General features: G+C 41.4%; 1 protein-coding gene and 1 long non-coding RNA gene across 23 annotated transcripts in view; one reads left to right on the plus strand and one right to left on the minus strand.

Moving 5' to 3' along the window:
* On the minus strand, positions 1–26,484 carry LOC130357212 (uncharacterized). 4 transcript variants are annotated; one of them, XR_008889134.1, is made up of 5 exons: positions 17,742–19,028; positions 8,027–8,170; positions 5,271–5,414; positions 2,304–2,486; positions 1–608 (listed from the first exon to the last, which is right to left on the minus strand). It is a non-coding gene; the product is annotated as an uncharacterized LOC130357212 (long non-coding RNA). The 4 variants fall into 4 exon arrangements; XR_008889136.1 differs by lacking the exon at positions 1–608 and adding an exon at positions 26,131–26,484 and having other exon boundaries at positions 1,977–2,486; positions 17,742–17,915; XR_008889135.1 differs by lacking the exon at positions 1–608 and adding an exon at positions 7,435–7,503 and having other exon boundaries at positions 1,977–2,486.
* SORBS2 (sorbin and SH3 domain containing 2) overlaps positions 1–26,495 on the plus strand; it is a 305,036-nt gene that overhangs the window by 230,616 nt on the left and 47,925 nt on the right. For 15 of the 19 annotated variants that reach the window (XM_056559539.1, XM_056559575.1, XM_056559567.1 and 12 more), the window contains 6 exons: positions 7,639–7,688; positions 11,753–11,931; positions 14,879–16,453; positions 20,017–20,102; positions 24,653–24,693; positions 25,179–25,293. In XM_056559539.1, coding sequence (XP_056415514.1) covers positions 7,639–7,688; positions 11,753–11,931; positions 14,879–16,453; positions 20,017–20,102; positions 24,653–24,693; positions 25,179–25,293 — 2,046 coding nt within the window. The remainder of the gene's footprint in view (positions 1–7,638; positions 7,689–11,752; positions 11,932–14,878; positions 16,454–20,016; positions 20,103–24,652; positions 24,694–25,178; positions 25,294–26,495) is intronic. The other 4 variants (XM_056559684.1, XM_056559694.1, XM_056559664.1 and 1 more) reach the window with 1 other exon arrangement.

Genomic DNA, 26,495 nt, shown 5'->3' on the forward strand with positions numbered 1-26,495 from the left:
AATCTTATTCATTGTTTGCATGGCCTGTTATACATCTAAATATGTTCATCTTTTTGTCTGTGGGTACATTAGGGGCATGCTCACATGGGCCAAATATGCTGCAAATATTCTGTCCAGATTTGCAGCAGAAAATATATAGTGTTTTCACTGATTTGTCTGATTGTCTTATCCTCCATGATCAGCTCGTATCATTGTAGGAGGCCATGGGCACTGCAGGGGAAATGTAGCATTACATACCAGTCTTTTAAATAAGTGGCCATCTATGGAAAGCATGGACGAAGCAGGAGTAGCCCAAACATGCTGCTATGTTCACTTTATATTAGTCTCACCATCATTTTGTTCTGCCTTTTCTAGGACAATATGTTATATTGTATCTAGAAAATAAACAGTAAAGAATAAAATGCCATATTTTTCATTACTCTAAGTGCCTTTTTTATAATGTCTTATATTTCAATTGAGATTATTTCAGGTTTTTATTAGGCAGGAGCAATTTATAAATGCAGCTGCTATGATGTGCTTTGGATTCTGTACTGTCCTTTCAATTTTCATATACGGAATTACCTTGCTGCAGTTGGGGTGATGAGTTTTTTAAGCCCTTAGCAGTCATTCTGTGGACAGATAATGTAGCGTATAGTATATGAGAGACGCAGCTTTGGCCACAGCAGTCATTATTTATATACTTAATATCATTATATTCGAAAGGTTAAACAATTAAAACAAGTGCGTCTCCATGGGTTCACATATGTCCAGCATCCAGCATAGGTGAACTCAGCCTAGATCTCGATGCAACTGATGCCATAACTGATGAAAACGTGCATCAGTAGTCATCAGTTGTATGGCATCTGGCATCCATTGTTTCTGGATGCCGGACAGTGGAACGCTCCCAGACGCCGGACATATGTGAACCCAGCCTTCCTTAACTCCCTATTGACCTATTAGGAATAAATAAATAAAAACTTTTTGCAGATTGATATTCTCTGTATTATAATTTGTCTGCAAAGTATTTATCAGAAATTATACATGGCGGAGCAGAAACAATCCTCTGCTGGCATTAGTTCCCACTCCATCTTATATTTCACAGTCCATTATTATTCCCAAGATGGAGAGCGACTAAAAACATATGGGGATGTCAGATGCTGTGCACATACAGTGAATATAAAAAGTCTACACACACTTTTAAAATGTCAGGTTCTTGGGATGTTAAAGAATGAGACAAAGATAAATAATGTCAGAACTTTTTCCATCTTTAACATGACCTATAACGGGAGTAATTCAATTCCACAACCAACTGAAATCTTTGAGTAGAAAAGAAAAAACCATAACACACTATAACCTGGTTGCATAAGTGTGTACTCCCTCTTATAACTGGGGATGTGGTTGTGTTCAGAAATAACCAATCAGACTCATGTTAAATAGAAGTCATTACACACCGGTGTTGTGCCATATTTTGTTTTTGCCATGGAATGTGTTACATGACTCAGCACTTTCCAGTGCTGGACTAAGACCGCTCCATTGGCTGACACCCCCCCCCCCACCACCACCACCATTGGTTCCTGTGGGGGCTGGGGGTGGTGTGTGCGCGTGTCACATGACCACAAATATGCTGTCTGAAACACTGTTCCCTTCAGTGTGAGTTCGGCTACCACAGCAAGAGGATTTCTCCTGCTGTGATAGCTGAAGCGCTGCGACTGCAATGTTATACGTGCTGCGGCTGTTATGTAATTGATTCCCCGCTATGGGGACCGTGTGCCCGCAGGGGGATCTGTATGAGATGCCAGCTTATGACACTGGCGGGCGCACGGTCCCCATAGCGGGGAATCAATTACATTACAGCCGCAGCGCTTCGGCTATCAGAGCAGGAGACATCCTCTTGCTGTGTTAGCCGAATTCACACTAAAGGGAACGGTGTTTGAGACAGAATATTTGTGGTCACGTGATACGCACAACCCCCCCCCCCCAGGAACCAATGGTAGGGGGCAGGTGTGCGCTTGTCAGCCTATGGAGGTATCTTGGGCCTGTAACACATTCAACGGCAAAACACAAAATATGGCACGGCACCGGCAATCATTTAAAGTCACAAATAAAGTTCAGCTGCTCTAGTAGGATTTTCTTGACATTTGTTTAGTTGCATCTCACAGCAAAAGCCCTGTAGAGTGCTTTCAAAGCATCACAGGATCGCATTGTTGAAAGAAATCAGTCAGGAGAAGGGTACAAAAGAATTTCCAAAGCATCAGATAAAGCATAGAACACAGTGAAGACAGTCATCGTCAAGTGGAGAAAATATGGCACAACAGAGACATTACCTATAACTGGATGTTCCTTCAAAGTTGATGAAAAGATGAGAATAAAACTTTTCAGGGAGGTTTCAAGAGACAACATTAAGTAAACTGCAGAAATGTTGACATTTTTGCAAGTACCGGCTGTGTGCTACATGTGACATCTTCTGTATTCTTTATATGAATGCGATAGGGTGGCAGGACGGAAGCCTGTTTTCATAAAAAAATTTAAAAAGAAACATTCAAGCCTGGCGCTAGTTTGCAAAAAACAAACATCTGATGAAACCAAGGTTTACTTTTTGTCCATAATTCCAAAAGGTATGATTGGCACAAAAACAACACTGCACATGAAAGAACACGATACCCGCAGTAAAGCATGGTGGTGCAGCATCATACTTTGCGACTGTTTTTCTTCAGCTAGAACCAGGGAACCCTCAGCTAGGGTGAAAAAATTATGAACAGTTCCAAATACCGGGTAATTTTTTTTCACAAACCTTTAGGTGTCCTTTAGAAAGCAGAAGATGAAGTCTAAGTCTAAGGGTGTGCATATAAGTCTAAGGGTGTGCATATAAGTCTAAGGGTGTGCACATAAGTCTAAGGGTGTGCACATAAGTCTAAGGGTGTGCACATAAGTCTAAGGGTGTGCACATAAGTCTAAGGATGTGCATATAAGTCTAAGGGTGTGCACATAAGTCTAAGGATGTGCATATAAGTCTAGGGGTGTGCATATAAGTCTAAGGGTGTGCACATAAGTCTAAGGGTGTGCACATAAGTCTAAGGGTGTGCACATAAGTCTAAGGGTGTGCACATAAGTCTAAGGGTGTGCATATAAGTCTAAGGGTGTGCACATAAGTCTAAGGGTGTGCACATAAGTCTAAGGGTGTGCACATAAGTCTAAGGATGTGCATATAAGTCTAAGGGTGTGCACATAAGTCTAAGGATGTGCATATAAGTCTAAGGGTGTGCACATAAGTCTAAGGGTGTGCATATAAGTCTAGGGGTGTGCATATAAGTCTAAGGGTGTGCATATAAGTCTAAGGGTGTGCACATAAGTCTAAGGGTGTGCACATAAGTCTAAGGGTGTGCACATAAGTCTTCTAAGGGTGTGCACATAAGTCTAATGGTGTGCATATAAGTCTAAGGGTGTGCACATAAGTCTAAGGGTGTGCACATAAGTCTGAGGGTGTGCATATAAGTCTAAGGGTGTGCACATAAGTCTAAGGGTGTGCACATAAGTCTAAGGGTGTGCACATAAGTCTAAGGGTATGCACATAAGTCTAAGAGTGTGCACATAAGTCTAAGGGTGTGCACATAAGTCTAAGGGTGTGCACATAAGTCTAAGGGTGTGCATGTAAGTCTAAGGGTGTGCACATAAGTCTAAGGGTGAGCACATAAGTCTAAGGCTAATGCAACTAGGTTATAGTGTGTTATTGTTTTTCCTTTCGTTATTAAAGTTTTCAGTTTGTTTTGCAACTGAATTGTTCATGTCTTTGTCTTATTCTTTAACATCACAAGAACCTGGCATTTTAAAAAGGTGTGTAGACTTCTTATATCCATTGTAAGAACAACATGAATCTTTTTAAAGTGATGATAATTTACACAGATTTTGCAATAGCCAATAAGCAGATTGAAGAACTAAGTAAAGCTTGAACATGTAGCCCCATGCTTAAAAGGGGTTATCCAGGAGTAGAAAAAAAGAGAGTTAATTTCTTCCAAAAACAGCATCATACCTGTCCTTAGGGTGTGTGGTGTTGTCGCTCATTTCCATTGAAGTGGCTGGAGCCAAACTGTAATACCACACACAACCTAAGGACAGCTGTGGTACTGTTTTTGGAAGAATAACCCCTTTAAAGGTCTTGCCCTTTCTCTAATAGGGTATTAGTGTCTAAACTAAATAGCTACTTTAAAGGTGTACTCCGTTGAAAAAGATGTTAGATCACAGGGGTCCCGCTACTGGGGACCCCCCCAATCTCCGAGCTGGTGGCGGCAGCCGGAACATGGAAGCTTGCAGCTTCATGTCTATGGGAGGGGGCGTGACAACTAGTATATAGCCATCACGTCTCCTCCAATAAATGTGAATGGAGGGGGTGTGCCAGCTTGCATCGCCAGTCATCAGGCATGGTGCGGAGTTCGCTCCGTGCACCGAATGACAGGGGTGCGCAGTGGAGATCGCTGGGGACCCCCGCAATCTAACATCCTATTCCCTATACTTTGGATAGGGAATAAGATGTTTCCAGCGGAGTACCCCATTAATGAGTATATCTGGCTTAGAAGATCAAAACATACTATATCAGATAAGTGTACGGACAACATTTATTTATAAAATAATATTATAAAAGTTGAGAATCTGAAATTCCCATAAATTGCCTGCTTGAGTTTTTCATGGCTTAGTTGCCAGTGAAGAAAATTGCATTGACATAAATATAGTGTATATAGAGTTTCTTAAATGGAATCTGTAACCTCTATTCCCTGCTAAGAAGTGCAGACTATAAGATAGCTGTTAGGGTATAAAGGATAACTACCTTTCCTGGAGCTGATGGTGTTTGCAAACTTACAAAATGTCCTTTTAATTTCTCAGCCAAGTGTCAAGGAGGGGGAGCCAGGTGCCACAGTCTGGCTAACTCTTTACCACCTAACCCCTCCTTGAGGTATGCACAGAGGTGTTTATCATCAAGAAGGAGCTGTGGAAGGTGAGTGGAAGCATAGAAGCACGCCATGTGGCACTTGAGCAGCTTGACTTTGCCTTCTTGACACGTTGCTAAGAAATAAAAAGAATATTTTTTAAGTTTGGCAAACACCATCAGCTCCAGGAAGGATTGAGTTTACGTTTAGACTCTAACAGCAATCTATCAGTGTCTGCAGTTCCTAGAAACCAATACAGCTGACAGATACTCATTAAAAAAGTATTCCGGGAAATGTTTTTTTTTCTAGTAGTGCAGCATAGGCTTTTATGAGAAAATAATGTAGATATTCTTATATATGCTTTATCAATACCTATTTTAGTTGATTTGGCAGGCAGCGGTTGTCTGCCATCGTGATTCATATTCCCTCTCTGATATGGTTTCCCAATGCAGCCTTTGTTTTTCATGATTCCTCTGATTTTAAAGAGGTGGAGCCTCGTCACACTTGCTCTCATTCCTATGTACAGTAAGTGATAGATCAGTGACATTCAACTTCTGTCCCAAATTAACACTGTAGAGTATCATATGAAATAGATTCAGTCTGGATACTTTTCTCCCTGTTACTATACCTATTTTACACAGGAGAACAGTGGCAGGCTACATTATACATGACGCACTAGAGAATTTGTTTTAAATCAAATAAAGGCAGGCAATGTTAATCAAGCATCTAGTATAACTCTGCAGCTAATCATTCTTTGGACTCATCTACTATATTACTGCACTTCCTGGTCTCTTTAGATAGGTTAGACATGCTATCTTTAGCAACACACTGTGCATAATGATACATAAAAAGGAACAAGGAAGTGGTGGGCAATTAGGGGCCTAATCGGCCAGTAGGGATCTGATAAATAATTAAGTAATCCTCTAGTTTACAGGAAGTGAGCCACATACTGTGTAAGAGGCCACTTTCTGTTAAACATTATAGGATATATTTTTCTTGTGGTCAGACTGGTGGTTAGTGTAGTTCTGAAGGTCTTATTAGACACTAGCATCATGAAACTTTTCTCAGGTGTATTTAAAGGCTATGTGTACTGTTCCAATTTATCAAGGTCAAAAATAAAGCAATTATGCAGTTATTATTGAATAAAAAATATCCTAAAATGCTGTGTCTACAGTTCCAAGCAGATCTGAGCATCTTTATTGTTAAAAAAACAAAAAGAAAAACTACAGACCCTGGATGTAGACAGACCATGGAATCACATTCTCTCCTTTTAGTCTCCTGTTTCTTGCAAATTTACCAAATGTAGGTTGATAAGTAGGGGTGAAAGTAAAAGACCATGGCCGACATTTATCATTGTCTTTAGACAGTTTTTTTGTGTCTTGAAAAGGTGCAAAAAAGGCGCAAACAGGGTTTATTTGTGCCTTTTGGTTTACACATTTCTGCTGATTTTGAGTTGCAATCCACAGATTTTGGCAATACACATGATATGTAAGGGTTTAATGAATTGCACCTTTTTGTGAAAAGGCGCAAAAAAGGGGCAAAGTCACTGAAAAGTCTCTAAAACTACACCAGACCAGACTTAGCTTAGCTTTTTGGTGTATGTGAAGAGAGAAATTTCAAAAAATGTGACCTACACAAAATGTATCAAATGCTCTGCTACCTTTTCATAAATTTGGTGTTCCTACACATTACCAGCACACAAAAAAAGGTGTAGAAAAATGCTTCACTTACACCTACAATGATAAATGCCAGCCCATGACTGCAGGATCAGATTATTAAGGGCTTACTTGTATTCTGTTACACTAGAAACCCAAAGGTCTATACACATGCTGTAGTCACAGAACAATTTACAGATAAAACACTGTTTACAAGGTTTTTTTCATTTTAGTTTAGTTGGAACAACAAAAATGATTATATGCCTTCAGGCTCCACATCCAAGGTATACATGGGCATGCAACCAAAAAGGTATACCTTTTACAACCTGTCTACTAGTTGTTGTTATGTTTGGACCATTTGCCAAACATATAGTTTTATTTTGCAAGACTCAAAAGCGCAGAAGACCATATTTCACTTTTTATTCACAAAATAAGCTACAGGTATGGGAGATGTAACAAACCTAGTCAAGAGTACACTGCATTTGGTCCATTTAAGTTAAAGAGCCTGTGGGTGCACACAAAGCCATACATTGGCATACCTTTTTGCTGGTATGACTATGTAAATTTGGATAACACAGGGTGAACCCAAGCCTAAGATCACTTATAGATAAGGCAAAAAGAAAAGTTTACATCTTTTTAGATCCCACTGGAGCCATGGAAGGCAAAGATGTATGAATCCTCCTTTTTAGTTGCCCTTGCCTACCCTATCACTATATTTAACTGCATGATTTTAATATTTTCCACGAGCAGCCAGTGTACAGCTGGCCCTTTCATCTCAATGTCCTTTCTTAACCTCACATTTCTTTAAACAGCCGGGATGTCAAAGAGCATAATTTGAAGTGTACAGTGTTATGACTGTAGACAGCCCTATATATGACTACCGTCTATTTGGCAGGACAACACGTTCTAGACAGCTTGACATCAGCTTCCTGCTTCATGACTTCTGTGTTCTGTGCATTAATTAGTAAAAATGAAAATTCTTGTTATATTAAGCAGATAGATGGCTGTAAAGTGAATAATATGTATAGACATTCAATGTGTATGGATCTTCGGTCGTTCACTAAAGATCAATTTTTTTCCTGCAGACATCATTATACCAACCATCCATAGAAAGAAGCACCGACAGACCTTCCAGGTAACATGACTGACATTATTGTTTATATGCCCATTGCACATTATTATCATACAGTACTTTGACACTGGTAAATTAGTTATCATATTTGTTTAGTCATCAGACTACAAAAGTAGATGGCATCTTAATGGCTGCCAATAGTTGTGATGCTTATTAGTAAAGTATGTCCAATATAGATGACTGCCAGGCACTGCGAGTATACTAGCAATGATATGGTGAGCACTTAATTAGCCACATGTGTAGTGAGCGGTCTGTATCACAGGTCAGTGTGGTGCTCAGTGTCTAAAGTAAAGATATGTACGGCATGAGTACTGGAGATAAGAAAAGACACGGCAACTCACCATGGTTGACAGCTGTGCAGCGATGGTTTAACCAGGAATGCATGGCAAATTCACATACACTTCAGACACGCATGCACGAGGATCAAGGAGAGCAGATAAGGTGCGGGGACAAGGAAACGTCCGTTTCACGTCAAATGATGCTTCCTGAGTAAAGGATTACTGAATTTACATTACTAAACAGCTCAAGCAAGATGACAACCCTCATAATAATGCACAGAAATGTAAATAAAAAAATAAAAATTGCAATAAAAAAGAAACAAATTAGAAAAAATATTTGTTTTAGTATCTGTCTATTCAGGAAAAAATCTAGGTGCAGCATTCCTATTAATATGGAGTATTTGTCAAAAGAGCTCATACTGTGCATGCAAGATGAACAAAGTATATCAAAGCGTTCTGCAGGGAAGACTGTGAAAAACCCTTAAGCAAGAAATAGAGACTGTTAGCTGGCTATAACAAGAAGGCTAAGATTTCTGCCATAGATGGTGTCCCTAAGTACAATGTTCAAAAAAAATTAAGGGAACACTAAGACAACACATCCTAGATCTGAATGAATGAACTAATCATAATCAATCCATGGAGGTCTGGATATGGAGTCACACTCAAAATCTAAGTGGAAAACCACACTACAGGCTGATCCAACTTTGATGTAATGTCCTTAAAACAAGTCAAAATGAGGCTCAGTAGTGTGTGTGGCCTCCGCGTGCCCGTATGACCTCTCTACAACGCCTGGGCATGCTCCTGATGAGGTGGCGGACATTCTGTGGTGCAACGTGGTGTTGGTGGGTGGAGCGAGACATGATGTCCCAGATGTGCTCAATCGGATTCAGATCATGTCCATAGCATCAATGCCTTCCTCTTGCAGGAACTGCTTACCTACTCCAGGCACATGAGGTCTAGCATTGTCTTGCATTAGGAGGAACCCAGGGCCAACCGCATATGGTCTCACAAGGGGTCTGAAGATCTCATCTCAGGACCTAATGACAGTCAGGCTACCTCTGGCAAGCACATGGAGGGCTGTGCGGCCCCCCCAAAGAAATGCCACCCCACACCATTACTGACCCACCGCCAAATCTGTCATGCTGTAGGTTGTTGCAGGCAGTAGAACATTCTCCATGGCGTCTCCAGATTCTGTCGCATCTGTCACATGTGCTCAGAGTGAACCTGCTTTCATCTGTGAAGAGCACAGGGCGCCAGTGGCGAATTTGCCAAACTTGGTGTTCTCATGGCAAATGCCAAACATCCTGCATGGTGTTGGGCTGTAAGCACAACCCCCACCTGTGGACGTCAGGCCCTCATACCACCCCCATGGAGTCTGTTTCTGACCGTTTGAGTGAACACATGCACATTTGTGGCCTGCTGGAGGTCATTTTGCAGGGCTCTGGCAGTGTTCCTCCTTGCACAAAGGCAGAGGTAGCGGTCCTACTGCTGGGTTGTTGCTTCCTCCATGTCTCCTGACATCTCTGGCCTGTCTCCTGGTAGCGCCTCCATGTTCTGAACACTACGCTGACAGACACAGAAAACCTTCTTGCCACAGCTCGCATTGATGTGCCATCCTGGATGAGCTGCACTACCTGAGCCACTTGTGTGGGTTGTAGACTCCGTCTCATGCTACCACTAGAGTAAATGCACCTCCAGCATTCAAAAGTGATCAAAACATCAGCTAGGAAGCATAGGAACTGAGAAGTGGTCTGTGGTCACCACCTGCAGAACCACCCCTTTATTGGGGGTGTATTGCTAGTTGCCTATAATTTCCACCTGTTGTCTGTTCCATTTGCACAACAGCATGTGAAATTGATTGTCAATCAGTGTTGCTTCCTGAGTGGACAGTGTGATTTCACAGAAGTGTGATTGACTTGGAGTTACATTGTGTTGTTTAAGTGTTCCTTTTATTTTTTTGAGCAGTGTATTTTAGTTTATTTTATTGCTCTAATGAAGTCAACATAATACAATACTGGGCAATTGCAGAAAAAAAAACAACACAGGAGGTAATGGTTTGCTCCCAACATAGATGCTTAAAAAGTTTGTGAACCCTTCAGAATTTTTCTTTTTTCTGGATAATTTTAACCTAAGATTTTTTCAGATTTTCACAAAAGGCCTAAAAGTAAATAAAGAGAACCAAATCAAACAAATGAGTCAAAAATATATAAAACTTGGTCATTTATTTATTGACGAAAATGATCCAATATTACATATCTGTGAGCAGCAAAAGTATGTGAATCTCTAGGATTAGCAGATAAATTAAAGGTGAAATTTGAGTCTATAGCTCTATCTGCACAGTTTCATTTTAAAACTCATGCTGGTAATTTTCACATGTCCAGTAAAAATTGCATGTCCAGTAAAAATGTAAAAATGATTATATGCAATGTAGTGAACAATCATGATAGATTATTTGGAAAAAAATGTTTTAGGGATGGATAAGAACAAAATAGATCTTTATAGTTTAAATGAAAAGTGTTATGTTCTAAAAAAGAAAAACGCATTCTAGCATGAAACCTCATACTATTTGTAAAACATGATGGTGGTAGTATCATGGTTAGTGCCTGTTACACTGTGTCTGGGTCAGGACACTTGTCGTTCCACCAAAGAATGGTTAAAGAAGAATACAGTGGAAATCTTGGATTGGACAAGTCAAAATCCTGACCTTAACGGGGTACTCCGGGGAACTAAACCAATAACCCATCCTTTCCCTCTCATCAACCTATTTAATTGTCTAAATATCATTCATTGGCTATGTAGAGCAGTTGCCCCTCTTTGGTTGTCACTCACATGCAGGGAGTGAGGGAATGACATCATCCAGCCACTCTGTCTCTGCCCAAATCATTCTATGAAAGCAGCCCCCCACCCTCCTGAGAGACACAGACCATGCGGTTTCTACCCTGCACTGATGAGTCATGCTCTCTTTAGTGCTGAGAACTGGGAGGTGTGTGCAGCCTCAGTCAATCAGACACTGAACCTCTCTCTGCTGGGGGCTGGCAGAGCAGAGCTGCAATGATTGAGGGGAGATGTAGGCAAGGGGAGAGAAGGATGGCAAAGGATATCAAGCAGCCAGAGAAGACAACAGAGGCCACAGGCTATCAGGCAAGATGGTTTACAGGTAACAGATCCAGTATGTGTGGTGGCTTTGGAGCTTTCATTTATATATACAGTATATGTACTTCCCTGAAGTACCACTTTCGTCCAGTAGAAACGTCGTGGAAGCAGGCTAAACCCACCAACATAACAGAGCTGCAGCTGTACAGAGAAATGGGCTAAAGTTTCTCCAAGCCGATCTTTACGACTAATCAACAAATACCGAAAATGTTTAGATTATTGTTAAAATTATTGTTATAAACCATTATAAGACAGCTGCACACATGCACTACTTCAAGTGTGGCTTGGATGCAGGTAGTGCAGTCACTTAAAGGAGTTATCCAGGAATAGAAAAACAGAGCTGCTTTCTTCCAAAAACAGGCCCCCGTCTGTCTCCAGGTTGGGTGTGGTTCTGCAGCTCAGTTCCTTTGAAGTGAATGGAGCCAAGTTGTAAAACCACACCCAACCTGGAGACAGATGTGGAGCTGTTTTGGAAAGAAATTAGTTGTGTTTTTCTATTCCTGGATAACCCCTTTAATGTTTGAACACTGATGAGATAAAAAGGACAAAACTTGCACCACACACAAGAGTAGCGGTAACACAATGGAGGATATTTGGTGCAGAAATGTTATCAATTTGTTTTGTTTATTTTCTAAGTTCTGCAAGTGACTACAGGAAAAGACGGAAGTCTGAGCCCAGTGTGGGCCATCAGAGAACCAGCAGTGACCAGAATGCAAACAGAAACAGCCTTAGCCGAACAGGAATGCAAGGCACAAATACCACCGTGCGAAAACCTTTCATTAACTCCTCACCTCCGTCTCCTTCGCGAATTAAAGGTAGGCATAATGTGCCACCTCAAGAAGTGATTCTATGTATATAAGCAACTTGTGCTAACAATGTTCTACCCGCTTTCTAAATCTAAGTGCAATGCTGCCACCTGCTGGTTACAATAGGAACAGATTTAAAAGAAAAAAGTTGAATTCTAAAATAAATTTTAGAACAAGACTTGTTCATAATTCTGCTGGTACTGTTAGAAATTCCACAGGCCTGGGATAAAGAATGTTTTCCCAAAATGTAACTCACCAGAGTTTATAAGACCTAGCCTGCAGAATTATGAATACAACTCTGGGCTATAGAAGCAGATGTAATTCTAGAATAGTAATATCGGAGAAACAGTGTATTTATGGTGTTTCGCTAATGTTATATGTTAAAATAGTGTAAAATTGTAATGGTAAATTTACTCTTTAGGATTTTAACAACATTATTGAATGGTCCACAAAGGTTTGCATTGTTAAAGTGTTTACAAACAGTTTAAAAGTACTCATTGTTCTGTACGCTATGACCCTGTAGTTTTTTATCTATGTGATCCTGGATTCTGCCCTATGTAGCCATTGAATGGAGATAACCTGCATCCAAAACCTCAACTGATTCCACATGCTGTAAATCTGAGGCAGAAATTTTGAAATCCTATGTGCAAACATACCCTTAGGCTAAGTTCCTACTTGGTTTTTTGTCCTGTGTTTTTTGGTTTGAAAAAAACGCCTGAAAAAAACGCCTGGAAAAACGCCTGTTCAATTACCTGCGTCTGGCGTTTTTTCATTTATGTGGAAATTGCATTTTTGGCCCCTTTTTGCGGGTTTTTTTTTGGTACCCAAAATTTGTTGGGTACCAAAAAAAAAAAAAAGGATACAGTAGTGATGGAAAAAATATGTATTTAACGAAATTTATATTTTTTATAACAACATTTTTATTAATTTTTAATAAAGTGTGTGTGTGTTTCACTTTTTCCCCCTCTATTTTTTGACATTTTTTAGGTAGTACTACTTACTCCCAGCATGGAACAGACTGTTCCATGATGGGAGGTGTAGTACCTGTACTAATAGACATATCGCCCGATGCGATCGTACATAATATTGCAGAGATGCGGAGCAGCTCTATACAGCGCTCACATCTCTGCTCTGTACTCCGGCCAGTGATGTGAATAGAACATCACTCGTTAATATTTTTCGCCCAGAGTGGGGAATGGCCGGATGGTTGCAGCCAATCACAGCTCTGAGGGAAATATGAATGAGTGATGTTCTATTCACATCACTGGCCAGAGTATCTCTGCAATAGAAGGGACGATCACAGCGGATGTCAGGAGTGATACCCACTGTGATCTGTCCTTAACTGCAGGTACTACTATTCCCATCATGGAGCACGCTCTGCTCCATGTTGGGAGCTGTAGTACCTGCAGTTAAGGAAAGATCACAGTGGATGTCACCCCTGACACCTGCTGTGATCCTCCTGTATAATGTATAGATGCGAGCAGCCGCTCTTCTATGGTCCCCTGCACTGAACCATCTGGCCAATCACAGCTCTCTGCAGGAAATATGAATAGGTGTATATATACGTTAGTGCAGGGGACCATAGAAGAGCATTCAGGCGCATCTATACGTTATACAGGAGAATCACAACAGACCCGGGGTGATCTGTCAATAAGTGCAGGTACTACTACTCCCATCATGGAGCAGTGTGTTCCATGCTGGGAGTAGTAGTACCACTTAAAAAATAAAGAAAAAAAAGTTAAAAAAAACACACACACTACATTTTTATTATTGTCGGCTTTATTTTTAGTGCTCTGCCCGCACACATAAATTGATCCCTGTTTAAAAATGTATAAAAATTTTGTTATAAAAAAGATAAATTTCGTTAAATACAATTTTCTCGATCACTACTGTATCTTTTTTATTATTTTTTTTAATGGTATCCTTCGAAATTTTATTAAAAAAGGTATCTCTATCACTTTTTTGTCCAAAAGAGAATAAAAACCGCCTGAAAAACGGCAAAGTTAAAACCCACATTGCATTTTTCTTGGCGTTTTTTTTACTCCCATAGACTTCTATGGGAGAAAAACGTCACGATTTCAGGGAAAAAAACGCCAGTGGCTCAACAAACGCCAGTTGGCAAAAATAGGTGGAATTTACTATTGCTAAATATCCCACATGCCGACTGCATTAGACAAAGTGTATTTTCTATGTGCATTAGTTAATATATCCTTTTCCAGATGCAGGAATTAATGCCTCGTTTTTTGCTTAGCTTGTGCCAAAAATGTTGCCAGAAATTAGCATTTTATTATTACAAGATTAATCGTAAAAAGCCATGCCCCTTTTTGGAAATTAAACCTCCAAACATGAACATTTTGAAAAAGTGTCACCAAAGAGCAAGTAAAGAGCAAATACCTGTTGTGCACCAAACTTGGACAAAAATGTGTTACGTAGTAGTAAATTCCCCCCAATGTCTATTTCCTGTAAGGGTGCACCTGTTTACATAAATTTAAATGTATGGACAAAACCATGCTTCCTTTCCTTCACACCCACTTCTGTGTAGTTGTTTTAGATTAGTTCTAAACCCATTGGAGCTATATTTATATAAGAACTTCATGCTTAGAATTGGTTGGTACTAAGTCAATGGAATTGTCTTACATGTGCAATGTGGTTGTTGTTTTTGGTTTTTCAAAAATTACCCATATAAGTTCTTAGCTAAAAATTAGTTTATGATAAAATGTTGTGTCATATGGCGTGTATCAGTTTGTAGACTAGAATTAGTGATATATTCAGATAGATAACATATATAAATCTTGTTTTTGACAGACTGGATTTGCTTACCGTAGTTTCTTACATTGTGTCTTTATCAATGTTTTTTCTATATTTCATTCTCTTACTAATGCTTTCTCTTTTGCTATAAATCTGTTAATTTCTGGAAATGTCTCTCTCTTGTCATGCTGCTCTTTGGATTTTGAAGGTGGGGATGTTAGCAGACTGTATCCCCCCCTATTCACTTATTCTCTACATAAACCGAATGCCTCAAACTCAATAGATTACTGTAGTGGCAATAGTTACCACTTAGCTGTGCCTGATGATACAAAACGTGCTATCAGCTTTAAGAATGGCTGGCAGATGACACGACAGAATGCGGAGGTTTGGAGCAGTATAGAGGAAGCAGCGTCACCAAAAATAAAGTCTAGGAGTTGTGATGATTTATTATCAGAGGATCACAATAACTTCTCGACCAACCAGGCCAAATCTGAAAGCATGGGATCCTTATTGTGTGAAGACAAGTTAAAGCAAAGTAGTTCCTTGGTGTGGGGAAACTCATATACATCTGAAGGGTGTGCACCAAACACGTCCAGGGTTCGTCATAGGTCGGCTCACGACACTCCAGGTTTTCTTAAGTTATATAAAAAAATGCATCGCATCAATCGCAAGGACTTGATGAGCTCTGAAGTGATCTGCTCTGTGAAATCTCGCATCATGCAGTATGAGCAGGAACAGCAAAAAGGGATATTCGCAGGTTGGAGAACAGTGTCTGAAGAAGTGCCAAGAGATATGGTCCCCACAAGAATATCGGAGTTTGAACAGCTTATCCAGAAATCCAAATCCATGCCCAACCTTGGAGAAGAGATGCTGTCTGCAGTCAGCTTAGATATCTCTACCAACAGCTTGTGCCCTAAACGTAGGTTTTCTATTGAATCTCTACTCGACGAAGAAGCTCAAGAAAGACATATATCTCAGGTACAGCACAATGGGAAAACTAAGCCGTTAGTTCCAGTCCATATTGAGGTGACAAGTGATCAGATTCCAAAATCACATGTGGAATTTTCTGATAGTGACCCTGAGGCAGTTGTTTCAGACCTGAGTGACTTTATACAAATAGAAGGATCTTCATTTTGCAGTGAGAGTGATTTTGACCACTATTCCTTCACATCATCTGAAAGTTTTTATGGTTCTGGGCATCACCATCACCACCACCACCATCATCACCACCACCATCGGCACCTCATCAGTTCTTGCAAAGGAAGGTGCCCAGCATCATACACACGTTTCACCACCATGTTAAAACACGAGAGGGCTAAGCAGGACAAAAGTGAACCTTCAGGAAGGAGAGAAACGGATTCAGGCCTTTCCAAAATTGCTTTTCTTGTCAGTCCAGTGCCTTTTCGTAGGAAAAAAAGCTCCACGCCTAAAAGGCAATCTGAGAAAGGCCGGTGTAAAGCATCAGTGTTTGAAGCCCTGGACTCAGCTCTTCAGAATATCTGTGACCAAATTAAAGCTGAGAAAAGGCGTGGGAGCTTACCAGACAACAGCATCCTGCACAGACTTATAAGTGAGCTTCTACCAGATGTCCCAGAAAGAAATTCTTCTTTAAAAGCATTTCCTCTATCCACCCCTAACCAGTCTTACTGCCAGCTGTCTCAAGATGGTGCTATTCATTACCCACCTTATCAGACTGATTGTGGAAGACCGCCCGTCAGTGCCTCTTACCAGGAAGTGGATGCAACCAACAACAACTCCCAGGATAGCCCATATGCTTTCCAAGGTGCTCCGCTATCATTTCCCTAAATGTCACATTGTATCCACCTCATTTCATTCATGCAGATTTTTAAAGTTGTGGATCCATATATGATACAGAGATGTTGTAGGAAGAAGCAGATGGTGCAGACAATCTCAGATTGGGTTATTACAAATGTTCTACCTCTTTAATATTAGCACTGTATCCAATATTTGATCTTTCTTGCTTCCTCTTCATCTCTGTTTCTAAGAATCATTAATATAAACCATCTTTTTATCTTTTCTTCTATTAAGATACCCATTTTCGTAATGTAAAGCTTGCATACCATATGTGCCAGGTTTTTCCTATTTTATCATTATATTGGCCATTCTTACATGTTCTGCTTAAATTTGCTTTTGGGAACATTGAGATTGTGTGTTGGAAAGTTAGAAGAGCGGTTTCCTATCTCATAAAGTGAAGGCATATCACTGGTATATGCCATCACTTTTTTAATTGTGGGGTCCAACTTCTGGGGCCCCCACTGTACATGAAAATAAAGGGGAGGAGTACTGGTATAGTGCTGCATCTCCTTATAAATATTTTCCTGCACAGTGGGAATGTAGGGCTACACCAGCACTGCGTCCCTTCATTCTCATAAACAGAGGCTGGACCCCACAAATATAAAATTATGGGAGTTTACCCGTTTTATTCATGTAGAAGAGAAGTTATTGTATCATATATGGTTATAGAGAGCTGTGAACTTCTCACAGCTTTTCTTAATCTCTATCCACACACTATAAGCAGTTTTAAGTGATCCACTGTACTGACTAAAGGATGCTATAACTAACAAAGTAAAGTCAGTCTATAAATTTGGATAACCATGATAGTTTAAAAATAAACTTTCAAAATAAACAGAGAAGACAATAGGAGCTCAGCCTCCCCTCCCCGGTAGTTTAGTTCACAGAGCACATCCATAAGGAGCTCCAATAGGAGCTCAGCCTCCCCTCCCCTCTGTATAGTTCACAGAGCACATCCATAAGCCTTTCCCATTCATGTTAATTGTACAGCTCCTGTCTATTGCTGCCTATATCCATGGGGCTTGTTGTAATGTTTATCTTTAAATGCTGTTAAAAACAACATCTATAAAATAGAACCATAGTATCGGCCTCTGCCTCTGCAAAAAAATCTAGGTCATATGTTCACATGTGGTTAAATAAAGTGACAGTGTGCATGCTCAGCCATGGCTCTATATACTGTCTACAACCGTGACTTTGAAACATTCACAGATTCAGCATAAGTTCTCGTGATCAGTAGGGGTCCCAGGATTCGGACTCACCTATTCTGTAGACAGGTAATAATTGTTATTCTTGGGTTAATGCCTTCAAGCTGGCTGTACACATATCAGTCATGGATGATCTGGGCCATTTCAGCTGACATCAGTTGTAAATTATGCAGCAGATCTTGGCCAAAAATGTGAATGGTCACAATAGATTTTTTCAGATATCGCTGACTGAAACAATAAGTGGTACGATTAGCCGAATTCAATAATTTGACACTTTGTGTAAGCTTATTGGGACTTCTTTCTTTAAATGGTACCTGTCATTTATAAAGACTCTTGATATATCATAGAGACATATCAAAAGATTTTATTGGTTGGGGTCTGAGTCTTTGAACCCCAACTGATAACAAGAACAAACTGGCAGAACTATGTTATGTTCTCTCCCGGCTCTGTGACACATGGACTTGAGGGACGGGCTGGATGGGCTCTCAACCTGCTCGTTCTTGTCGACGGTTGGGATCTGAACACTCAGACCTCGCTCGATAAAAACTTTTGACATGTCCCTAGCACATGTCAAAAGTTGTTTTCACAGGTACATTTTAAATCACAGTGCTCTATCAGTGTAGTCTGGAGCATTGCTGGAGGGATTACTTGTACAAATGATTCTACAGACCACTGATCGTCCACCTTCTGGCACCTTCACATGCAAGTCACATGCATATGGCCAGCAGGCGTGACATCATCTGAAGCCATACAGGGGAGAACTTCCTCCCTCAGCTATGCTTCTCTAAACACACCCTTCCCTCAGCTCTGAACTCTATAAGGCTAGGTTCACACAGTAGAATTTCCATGCCGGGTTCCACATTGGAGTCCGGCACGGAGATTCTGCTGCAGCAGGGTCCTGTTGAATTCAACGGGATTCTGCTGCGCTGTGCACACAGTGTAATTTCTGTGCCAGAAATTCCATTTTCTGTGTTCGCACAAAGAATGAACACGTTCATTCATTGTGTGGAGGCTGCACAGAATGCATAGCCATCTAAGAGACGGTACAGTCCTAGCACCGGAATATTATGCCGGCACCCCGCAGTGTACATAATGTCCGCACAAAGATTCACTAAGCCGATATTCCGCAGTCTGAACATAGCCTCACTAAACTTTACAGTCTCTGAGCTCTGCCCAGCAGCTGCAAAAGGGAGCAGACATATCCAGCACAATGTTTAGCACAATATTTAGCACTATTCACTGGAGGCATCATGACTCTACAGCAATGTTTCCCAACCAGAGTGCCTCCAGCTGTTGCAAACCTACAACCCCCCAGTCTTTAACTTCCAGGATTGCTGGGTGTACCTACAACCCCCCCCCCCCCCCCCCCCCCCCCCCCCCAGTCTTTAACTTCCAGGATTGCTGGGAGTTGTAGTTTCATAACAGCTGGAGGCTGGTTGGGAAACCCTGCTCTACATTCTAGCTCAACTCAAAGGGAAAGGAAGCTGAAATATTCAGCTCTATGCACTCTATACACTGTGCTGAACTGAGGCCCACCAGCAATTTCTGACTTTTCTCTCTGCCAAGCTGCTGCAGAAAACAATCTGAAAGCAGGACTGGAGGCAGGACCAGAAGGAGGACCCCTAGGGGCTAATTTAACACATAAAGTTACAAAATTGTATTAAGAAGTATATTAGACAAGTAATTCAAATAGGCTAATCTATATTAAATGTCATTGATGGTGACAGATATCATTTAAGAACTAGATGAAGAATCCACTAGAACAGTGGTCTACAAACATTGGACCTGCAGCTGTTGCAAAACATCAATACCCAGCTTGCTGGGAATTGGAGTTTTGCAACAGTGTGAGGTCCACAGTTGAGTAATTTGTCAAGTAAGTTGTTTTGCATGCAGTTCTTCCATGCATGTGTATAAAGCATGACATTGTGTAGATGATACATCCGTCTGTGTCCATCTGTGTTTATTTTTCTGCAGTTTTGGTTAGGCTTATGCTCATGACAGATATGATAGCAGAAAATAACGTATGACAGTATGAGATCACCCTGTTCCTCTTAGATGAAGCATTTCTAACAGGGAAGGCTGCAATGAAGTCACCGCCCAGGACTGCATTGAATGCTACCAGGGCTAGGATCAGCATACCTATTATGTGGTGGAAGGTCTGTGCTTATGTCACCCAGTAAAAATAGCCTGCATGTTTAAGATCCATGTAGCGAGATGTATAGGACTGTATAACAGGATAGCACTAGATATCTATTTCAAGCTGCCCAAAGAAACACTAAAACAATATAAATAAGAGCAAATCTGAGTTAATATTATTCTGTTTTTATAGCAGATCAAGATTCTCCACGAAATTATTCATCAGCCTTTACTGATGTGAGCAAAAGTTCTGCAAGAAGGGGAGTTCAAGAGAAAGAGGTAACCCAGTATCTTGAATATATTCTTCACAATCTAATCAGCTGGGCGGGATTAACCTCTTAAGGACCAATGACGTTGTGGAACGTCATGGCACCCTGGGCCTTAAGGACCAATGACATTCCACAACGTCATGGCGTTTTCCGTTCTCTGCCGCTCGCCGGGCAGAGATCGGAACCAGATGCCTGCTGAAATCCTTCAGCAGGCATCCAGGGCAAACGCCGAGGGGGGCCGCAAATCGCAAGGGAAATCGCCCTTGCGATCTGCGGCGATACCGGGCTGATCGGGTCTCTGGGACCCGACCGCCCGGTAATTTTGCATGATCCCGGCTGTCACAGACAGCCAGGACCATCCTGGAGCCTAGGAGAGAGGTGGCATGCCTGCCACCTCCTCCGATCCCCTGCGATCCGTCGGTTAACTAACCGATCAATCGCGGGGGGGGGGGGGGGGGGGGGGGGGCGGTTACTTCCTCCCGTCCTTCCCGGCCCCTTGAAGTCCGGAGAGGACGGGAGGAAGACCGGAGGACGCGGCGGGGGACGGGGGAGTGCTGGGGACCGGCCCCGGTACTTACCTCGTCCCTGAAGAACCGGATCCCGGCGGCGGAGACGGCGGCAGCGGCGACAGGTGAGCAGATCTTCAGCCGCGGTCGGGCCCTTTACAGCAATGCACGTCGCCGTAAAGCGACATGCATTGCTGTAATGGGACCTTGTAAACTACAACTCCCAGCATGCCCAGACAGCCCTTGGTGTCTGGGCATGCTGGGAGTTGTAGTTTTGCAACATCTGGAGGTCCACAGTTTGGAGACCACTGTGCCCTTCCAGATGTTGCAAAACTACACATCCTCAGCATGCCCTTACTGTCCAGGCATGCTGGGAGTTGTAGTTCTGTAACATCTGGCCCTTCGTTGCAGAACTACAACTCCCAGCATGCCTGGACAGTTTTGGCATACTGGGAGTTGTAGTTTTGCAACATCTGGAAGGGCACAGATTGGGAACCACTGTATTAGTGGTCTGCAAACTGTAGTCCTCCAGATGTTGCAAAACTACAACTCCAAGCATGCTGGGAGTTGTAGTTCGGCAACATCTGGCTCTAAAGATGTTGCCGAACTACTACTCCCAGCATGCCTGAGAATGCTGGTAGTTGTGGCTTTGCAACAAGAGGAGGCACACTGGTTGAGAAACATTGTCTGTTTCCTAACTCAGTGTTTCCCAATCCGTGTGCCCCCAGCTGTTGCAAAACTATAACTACCAGCATGCACTGATGGACTGTGCATGCTGGGAGTTGTAGTTTTGCAACAGCTGGAGGTCCCCCCCCCCTGTGAATGTACAGGGTACACTCACATGGGCAGGGGCTTACAGTGAGTATCAGGCTGCAAGTTTGCGATGCAGCAAATTTTGCGCAGCAGCTCAAACTCGCTGTAATCCCCCGCCCGTGTGACTGTACCCTAAAAACACTACACTACACTAACACAAAATAAAATAAAAAGTAAAAAAACACTACATATACACATACCCCTACACAGCCCCCCTCCCCAATGAAAATGAAAGCGTCTGGTACGCCACTGTTTCCAAAATGGAGCCTCCAGCTGTTGCAAAACAACAACTCCCAGTATTGCCGGACAGCCGTTAACTGTCCAGGCATGCTGGGAGTTTTGCAACAGCTGGAGGCACCCTGTTTGGGAATCACTGGCGTAGAATACCCCTATGTCCACCCCTATGCAAATCCCTAATTCAGGCCTCAAATGCGCATGGCGCTCTCACTTTGGAGCCCTGTCGTATTTCAAGGCAACAGTTTAGGGTCACATATGGGGTATCGCCGTAATCGGGAGAAATTGCCTAACAAATTTTGGGGGGCTTTTTCTCCTTTCACCCCTTATGAAAAGGTGAAGTTGGGGGTCTACACCAGCATGTTAGTGTAAAAAAAAAAATTTTTTACACTAACATGCTGGTGTTGCCCCATACTTTTCATTTTGACAAGAGGTAAAAGGGAAAAACGCCCCCCAAAATTTGTAATGCAATTTCTCCCGACTACGGAGATACCCCATATGTGGGCGCAAAGTGCTCTGGGGGCGCACAACAAGGCTCAGAAGGGAGAGTGCGCCATGTACATTTGAGGTGATTTGCACAGGGCTGGCTGATTGTTACAGCGGTTTTGACAAACGCAAAAAAAACAAAACCCCACATGTGACCCCATTTCGGAAACTACACCCCTCACGGAATGTAATGAGGGGTGCAGTGAGAATTTACACCCCATCTTTGGAACAGTGGGCTGTGCAAATTAAAAATGTTGTACAGACCACTGTTCCAAAGATCTGACAGACACCAGTGGGGGCTAAATGCTCACTGTACCCCTTGTTACGTTCCTCAAGGGGTCTAGTTTCCAAAATGGTATGCCATGTGGGGGTTATTTTGCTGTCCTGGCACCATAGGGGCTTCCTAAATGCGACATGCCCCCCGAGCAAAATTTGCTCTCAAAAAGCCAAATATGACTTCTTCTCTTCTGAGCATTGTAGTTCGCCCGTAGTGCGCTTCAGGTCAACTTATGGGGTACCTCCATACTCAGAAGAGATGGGGTTACAAATTTTGGGGGGTATTTTCTGCTATTAACCCTTGCATACATGTGAAATTTGGGTGGAAACACACATTTTTGTGACATTTTTTTAACTTTTTTTACATATGCAAAAGTCGTGAAACACCTGTGGGGTATTAAGGCTCACTTTATTCCTTGTTACGTTCCTCAAGGGGTCTAGTTTCCAAAATGGTATGCCATGTGGGTATTATTTCCTGTTCTGGCACCATAGGGGCTTCCTAAATGTAACATGCCCCCCAAAAACCATTTCAGAAAAACGTACTCTCCAAAATCCCCTCGTCGCTCCTTCGCTTCTGAGCCCTCTACTGCGCCCGCCGAACAATTTACATAGACATATGAGGTATGTGCTTACTCGAGAGAAATTGGGCTACAAATATAAGTATACATTTTCTCCTTTTACCCCTTGTAAAAATTCAAAAATTGGGTCTACAAGAACATGCAAGTGTAAAAAATGAAGATTGTGAATTTTCTCCTTTACTTTGCTGCTATTCCTGTGAAACACCTAAAGGGTTAAAACGCTGACTGAATGTCATTTTGAATACTTTGGGGGGTGCAGTTTTTATAATGGGGTCATTTATGGGGTATTTCTAAGAAGAAGACCCTTCAAATCCACTTCAAACCTGAACTGGTCCCTGAAAAATTGTGATTTTGGAAATTTTGTGAAAAATTGGAAAACTGCTGCTGAACTTTGAAGCCCTCTGGTGTCTTCCAAAAGTAAAAACTCGTAAATTTTATGATGCAAACATAAAGTGGACATATTGTATATGTGAATAAAAAAAATGTATTTGGAATATCCATTTTCCTTACAAGCAGAGAGCTTCAAAGTTAGAAAAATGCAAAATTTTCAATTTTTTCATCAAATTTTGGAATTTTTCACTAAGAAACGATGCAAGTATCGACAAAATTTTACCAATAACATAAAGTAGAATATGTCACGAAAAAACAATTTTGGAATCTGAATGATAGGTAAAAGCGTCTTAGAGTTATTAATGCTTAAAGTGACAGTGGTCAGATGTTCAAAAAACGCTCTGGTCCTAAGGTGTAAAATGGCCTGGTCCTTAAGGGGTTAATGATATGTTATGTTAAAGGGGTACTCCACTGCCACAGTGTTCACTGCCACAGCTTCGGGGGTCGCCATGCCCCTTGTGACATCACGACCCCTCAATGCAAGTCTCTGGGAGGGGGCGTGACTGCCGTCACGCCCCCTCCCATAGGCTTGCAATGAGGGGGTGCGGCTACCCCTGAAGACCGCACACAGCGTTCTGAACTAAATGTTCTGAATGCTGGGGCAGTGGAGTACCCCTTTAAGGAAACATTGCAATAGACAGGGCTCAAGTCCTGCAAGAACTCATGGGAACGGAGTTCCTGCACTTTTTCCACAGCAGGAATGCAGTTCCCACTAACATGTGGGACTAATGCAGGACTTTTAGTAGAAGACATCTAGGGGTAGGATTTCAGCATAACTGATCCCTTGTTCCTGCAGGCACTGTTGTAATCCTCTGTAATATATGTCTATCAGAATCTTATTTTAGTCATTTTACTGAAATCGTGTGTATGTAATGGGAAGGCACTAGCTGTCGGCCAAGCACTCATCGAGTTAAGTATCAAATATGTATGGTCTGGTTAAAGGGGTTAGTCGGCCTAGTTAAGGTGATTAGGACAGTGCTGTAGTACCTTCCTCTGTTGCTAAAATTAGTACAGCATTCGTACAGTACAAATGGATTTGCAGACAATGTTCCTGCATATATATGGCCTCTTTATACAACTGATACGGGGTGTAAGGAGTTGGACCCTGCTAACTTAATATTGATGCCCTACCCTCAGGATAGGCCATTCATTTTTTAAAGGGACGACCAGATAGTGTAAGGGCCCAGCCCATTTTAATGTTTATATACAATTTCTACAATTTGGAAAGAAAAGTTTCCCTCTATGCTAGCTGTCTTACTTGTCTTTTTCTTATCTAGGCTGCTAGAGCTGTGTATGACTTCAAGGCACAGACACCAAAGTAAGTGGTCGACTTCTACTGCAGTACCGGCATCATAATTTATTATCATGATCTTGCCGATCTCATGTGTGTTTTATTCTCCATTTTTTTATACTATCTATCTATCTACAACAAAAAAAGCAATAGCACTTTTGTGAAAAATAAATAATGATGTCTATAGGTGGGTGCAAGATATTGCAAGGGAAAAAGTCCAAAAATTCCCATAGTAGATATCCAAAAAAAGGTTTCAAAGCAGCGCTCCATAAAGGTGAAACAGTGAAGCTTATTCCATCAAAAAATGTGAGAGCAACATTTTAACCATGAAAAAACCCGGTAGAGGATTAAATAAACGTCACTCTTTCACCTTTATGGAGCGCTGCTTTAAAACCTCTTTTTGCATATCTATCTATCAATCTATCTATCTTCCTTCCTATCTATCTATCTTTTGGATTTTTTTTAACAATAATGATATCCTACTTTCTATGTTTGTGACATTTACTTTACAGAGAGCTATCCTTTAAAAAAGGAGATACTGTGTATATCCTCAGGAAAATAGACAAGAACTGGTATGAAGGAGAACATTATGGGAGAGTGGGAATATTGCCAATTTCTTATGTTGAGGTTGGTGGAACTGCATCAATTGTTTGTATTAGTACACTTAAGTATGGGAAGCTGTCTACAAACTTACGCCAATTATTCTGTTTTATGGAAATAAGGAACAATCACTCTAATGAATTTTAATATGGTTCAGTTGCTCTACATGACCACGATGGTCGATCGCTACTTGCTGTCAATGAATGTGTGAATAGAAGCATGTTTACATCTAGAAACCAAAACCATACCCATAGATTAACAGTATGGACTCCAGGTTGATATATTTAACCTACACTGATATACTAAAGCACAAATTGGGACAGAATAGAGACTACTGTCTACAGAATAGAGACAACTAAAAACTACTGTAATTTGTGTTACAGCAATATCGATCACATATTTTTTCTCCTCACATTTTCAAAGGTCCTTTGTGCTGCTATGAAAATTGATGAGTTTATTGTCGCGTCATTTTTTTTTCACACCACTTTTTTTTTTGCACCAAGGGTGTAAGAAAAAATGCAGCAGCAAATACACAGCAACATAGTTTTCTGGCATTTTTGGGATATCTGCCACTGCAGTTTTTGAGCCAAAGTCAGAAGTGGATCCAGTAGGAAGGAGAAGTCCTTCCTTTATATTTTCCATTCCTTTTGAAACTGCAATGGCAGATATCCAAAAAATGCCAGAAAAAAAACCTGTGTGGAAACCTAAAGGATGCAGGATGCTATTCGTGTTATTAGATTTTACATTGTATAGTGTAATATGGATACAACAGTATAATCCATGGAGGCTTCACTTTATGTACATTCATACAGACATTTTGCGTAATATTCCATGTTCACACTATTAGGGTAGGGTTGCACATACCGTATTTTGCCGTGTATTTGCTGCTGCATATTTTCCTACCCATTGGGAGGAAAATACCTGAAAAACACCAGAAAAAAAACGTGTGGAAACCTAGCCTTAGGACAGTGTTTTCCAAACAGTGCGCCTCCAGCTGTTGTAAAAGTACAACTCCCAGCATGCTGGGAGTTGTATTTTTGCAACAGCTGGGGACACAGTGTTTGGAAAACACTTTTTCAAGACATCAGAACACTGTTTTATTTTCACACTGGTGTAGTACAGATGTAGTTTTGCATCTGTATTACATTATTCCATTTTTACTTCTGTGGGGAAAAAAATCAAATGTTAACCCCCTAATAACCAGTTATAAAAATGATTTTGTTTCTTCA

Source organism: Hyla sarda, chromosome 1 (genome assembly GCF_029499605.1).
Source record: "Hyla sarda isolate aHylSar1 chromosome 1, aHylSar1.hap1, whole genome shotgun sequence".
Classification (NCBI taxonomy): domain Eukaryota; kingdom Metazoa; phylum Chordata; class Amphibia; order Anura; family Hylidae; genus Hyla; species Hyla sarda.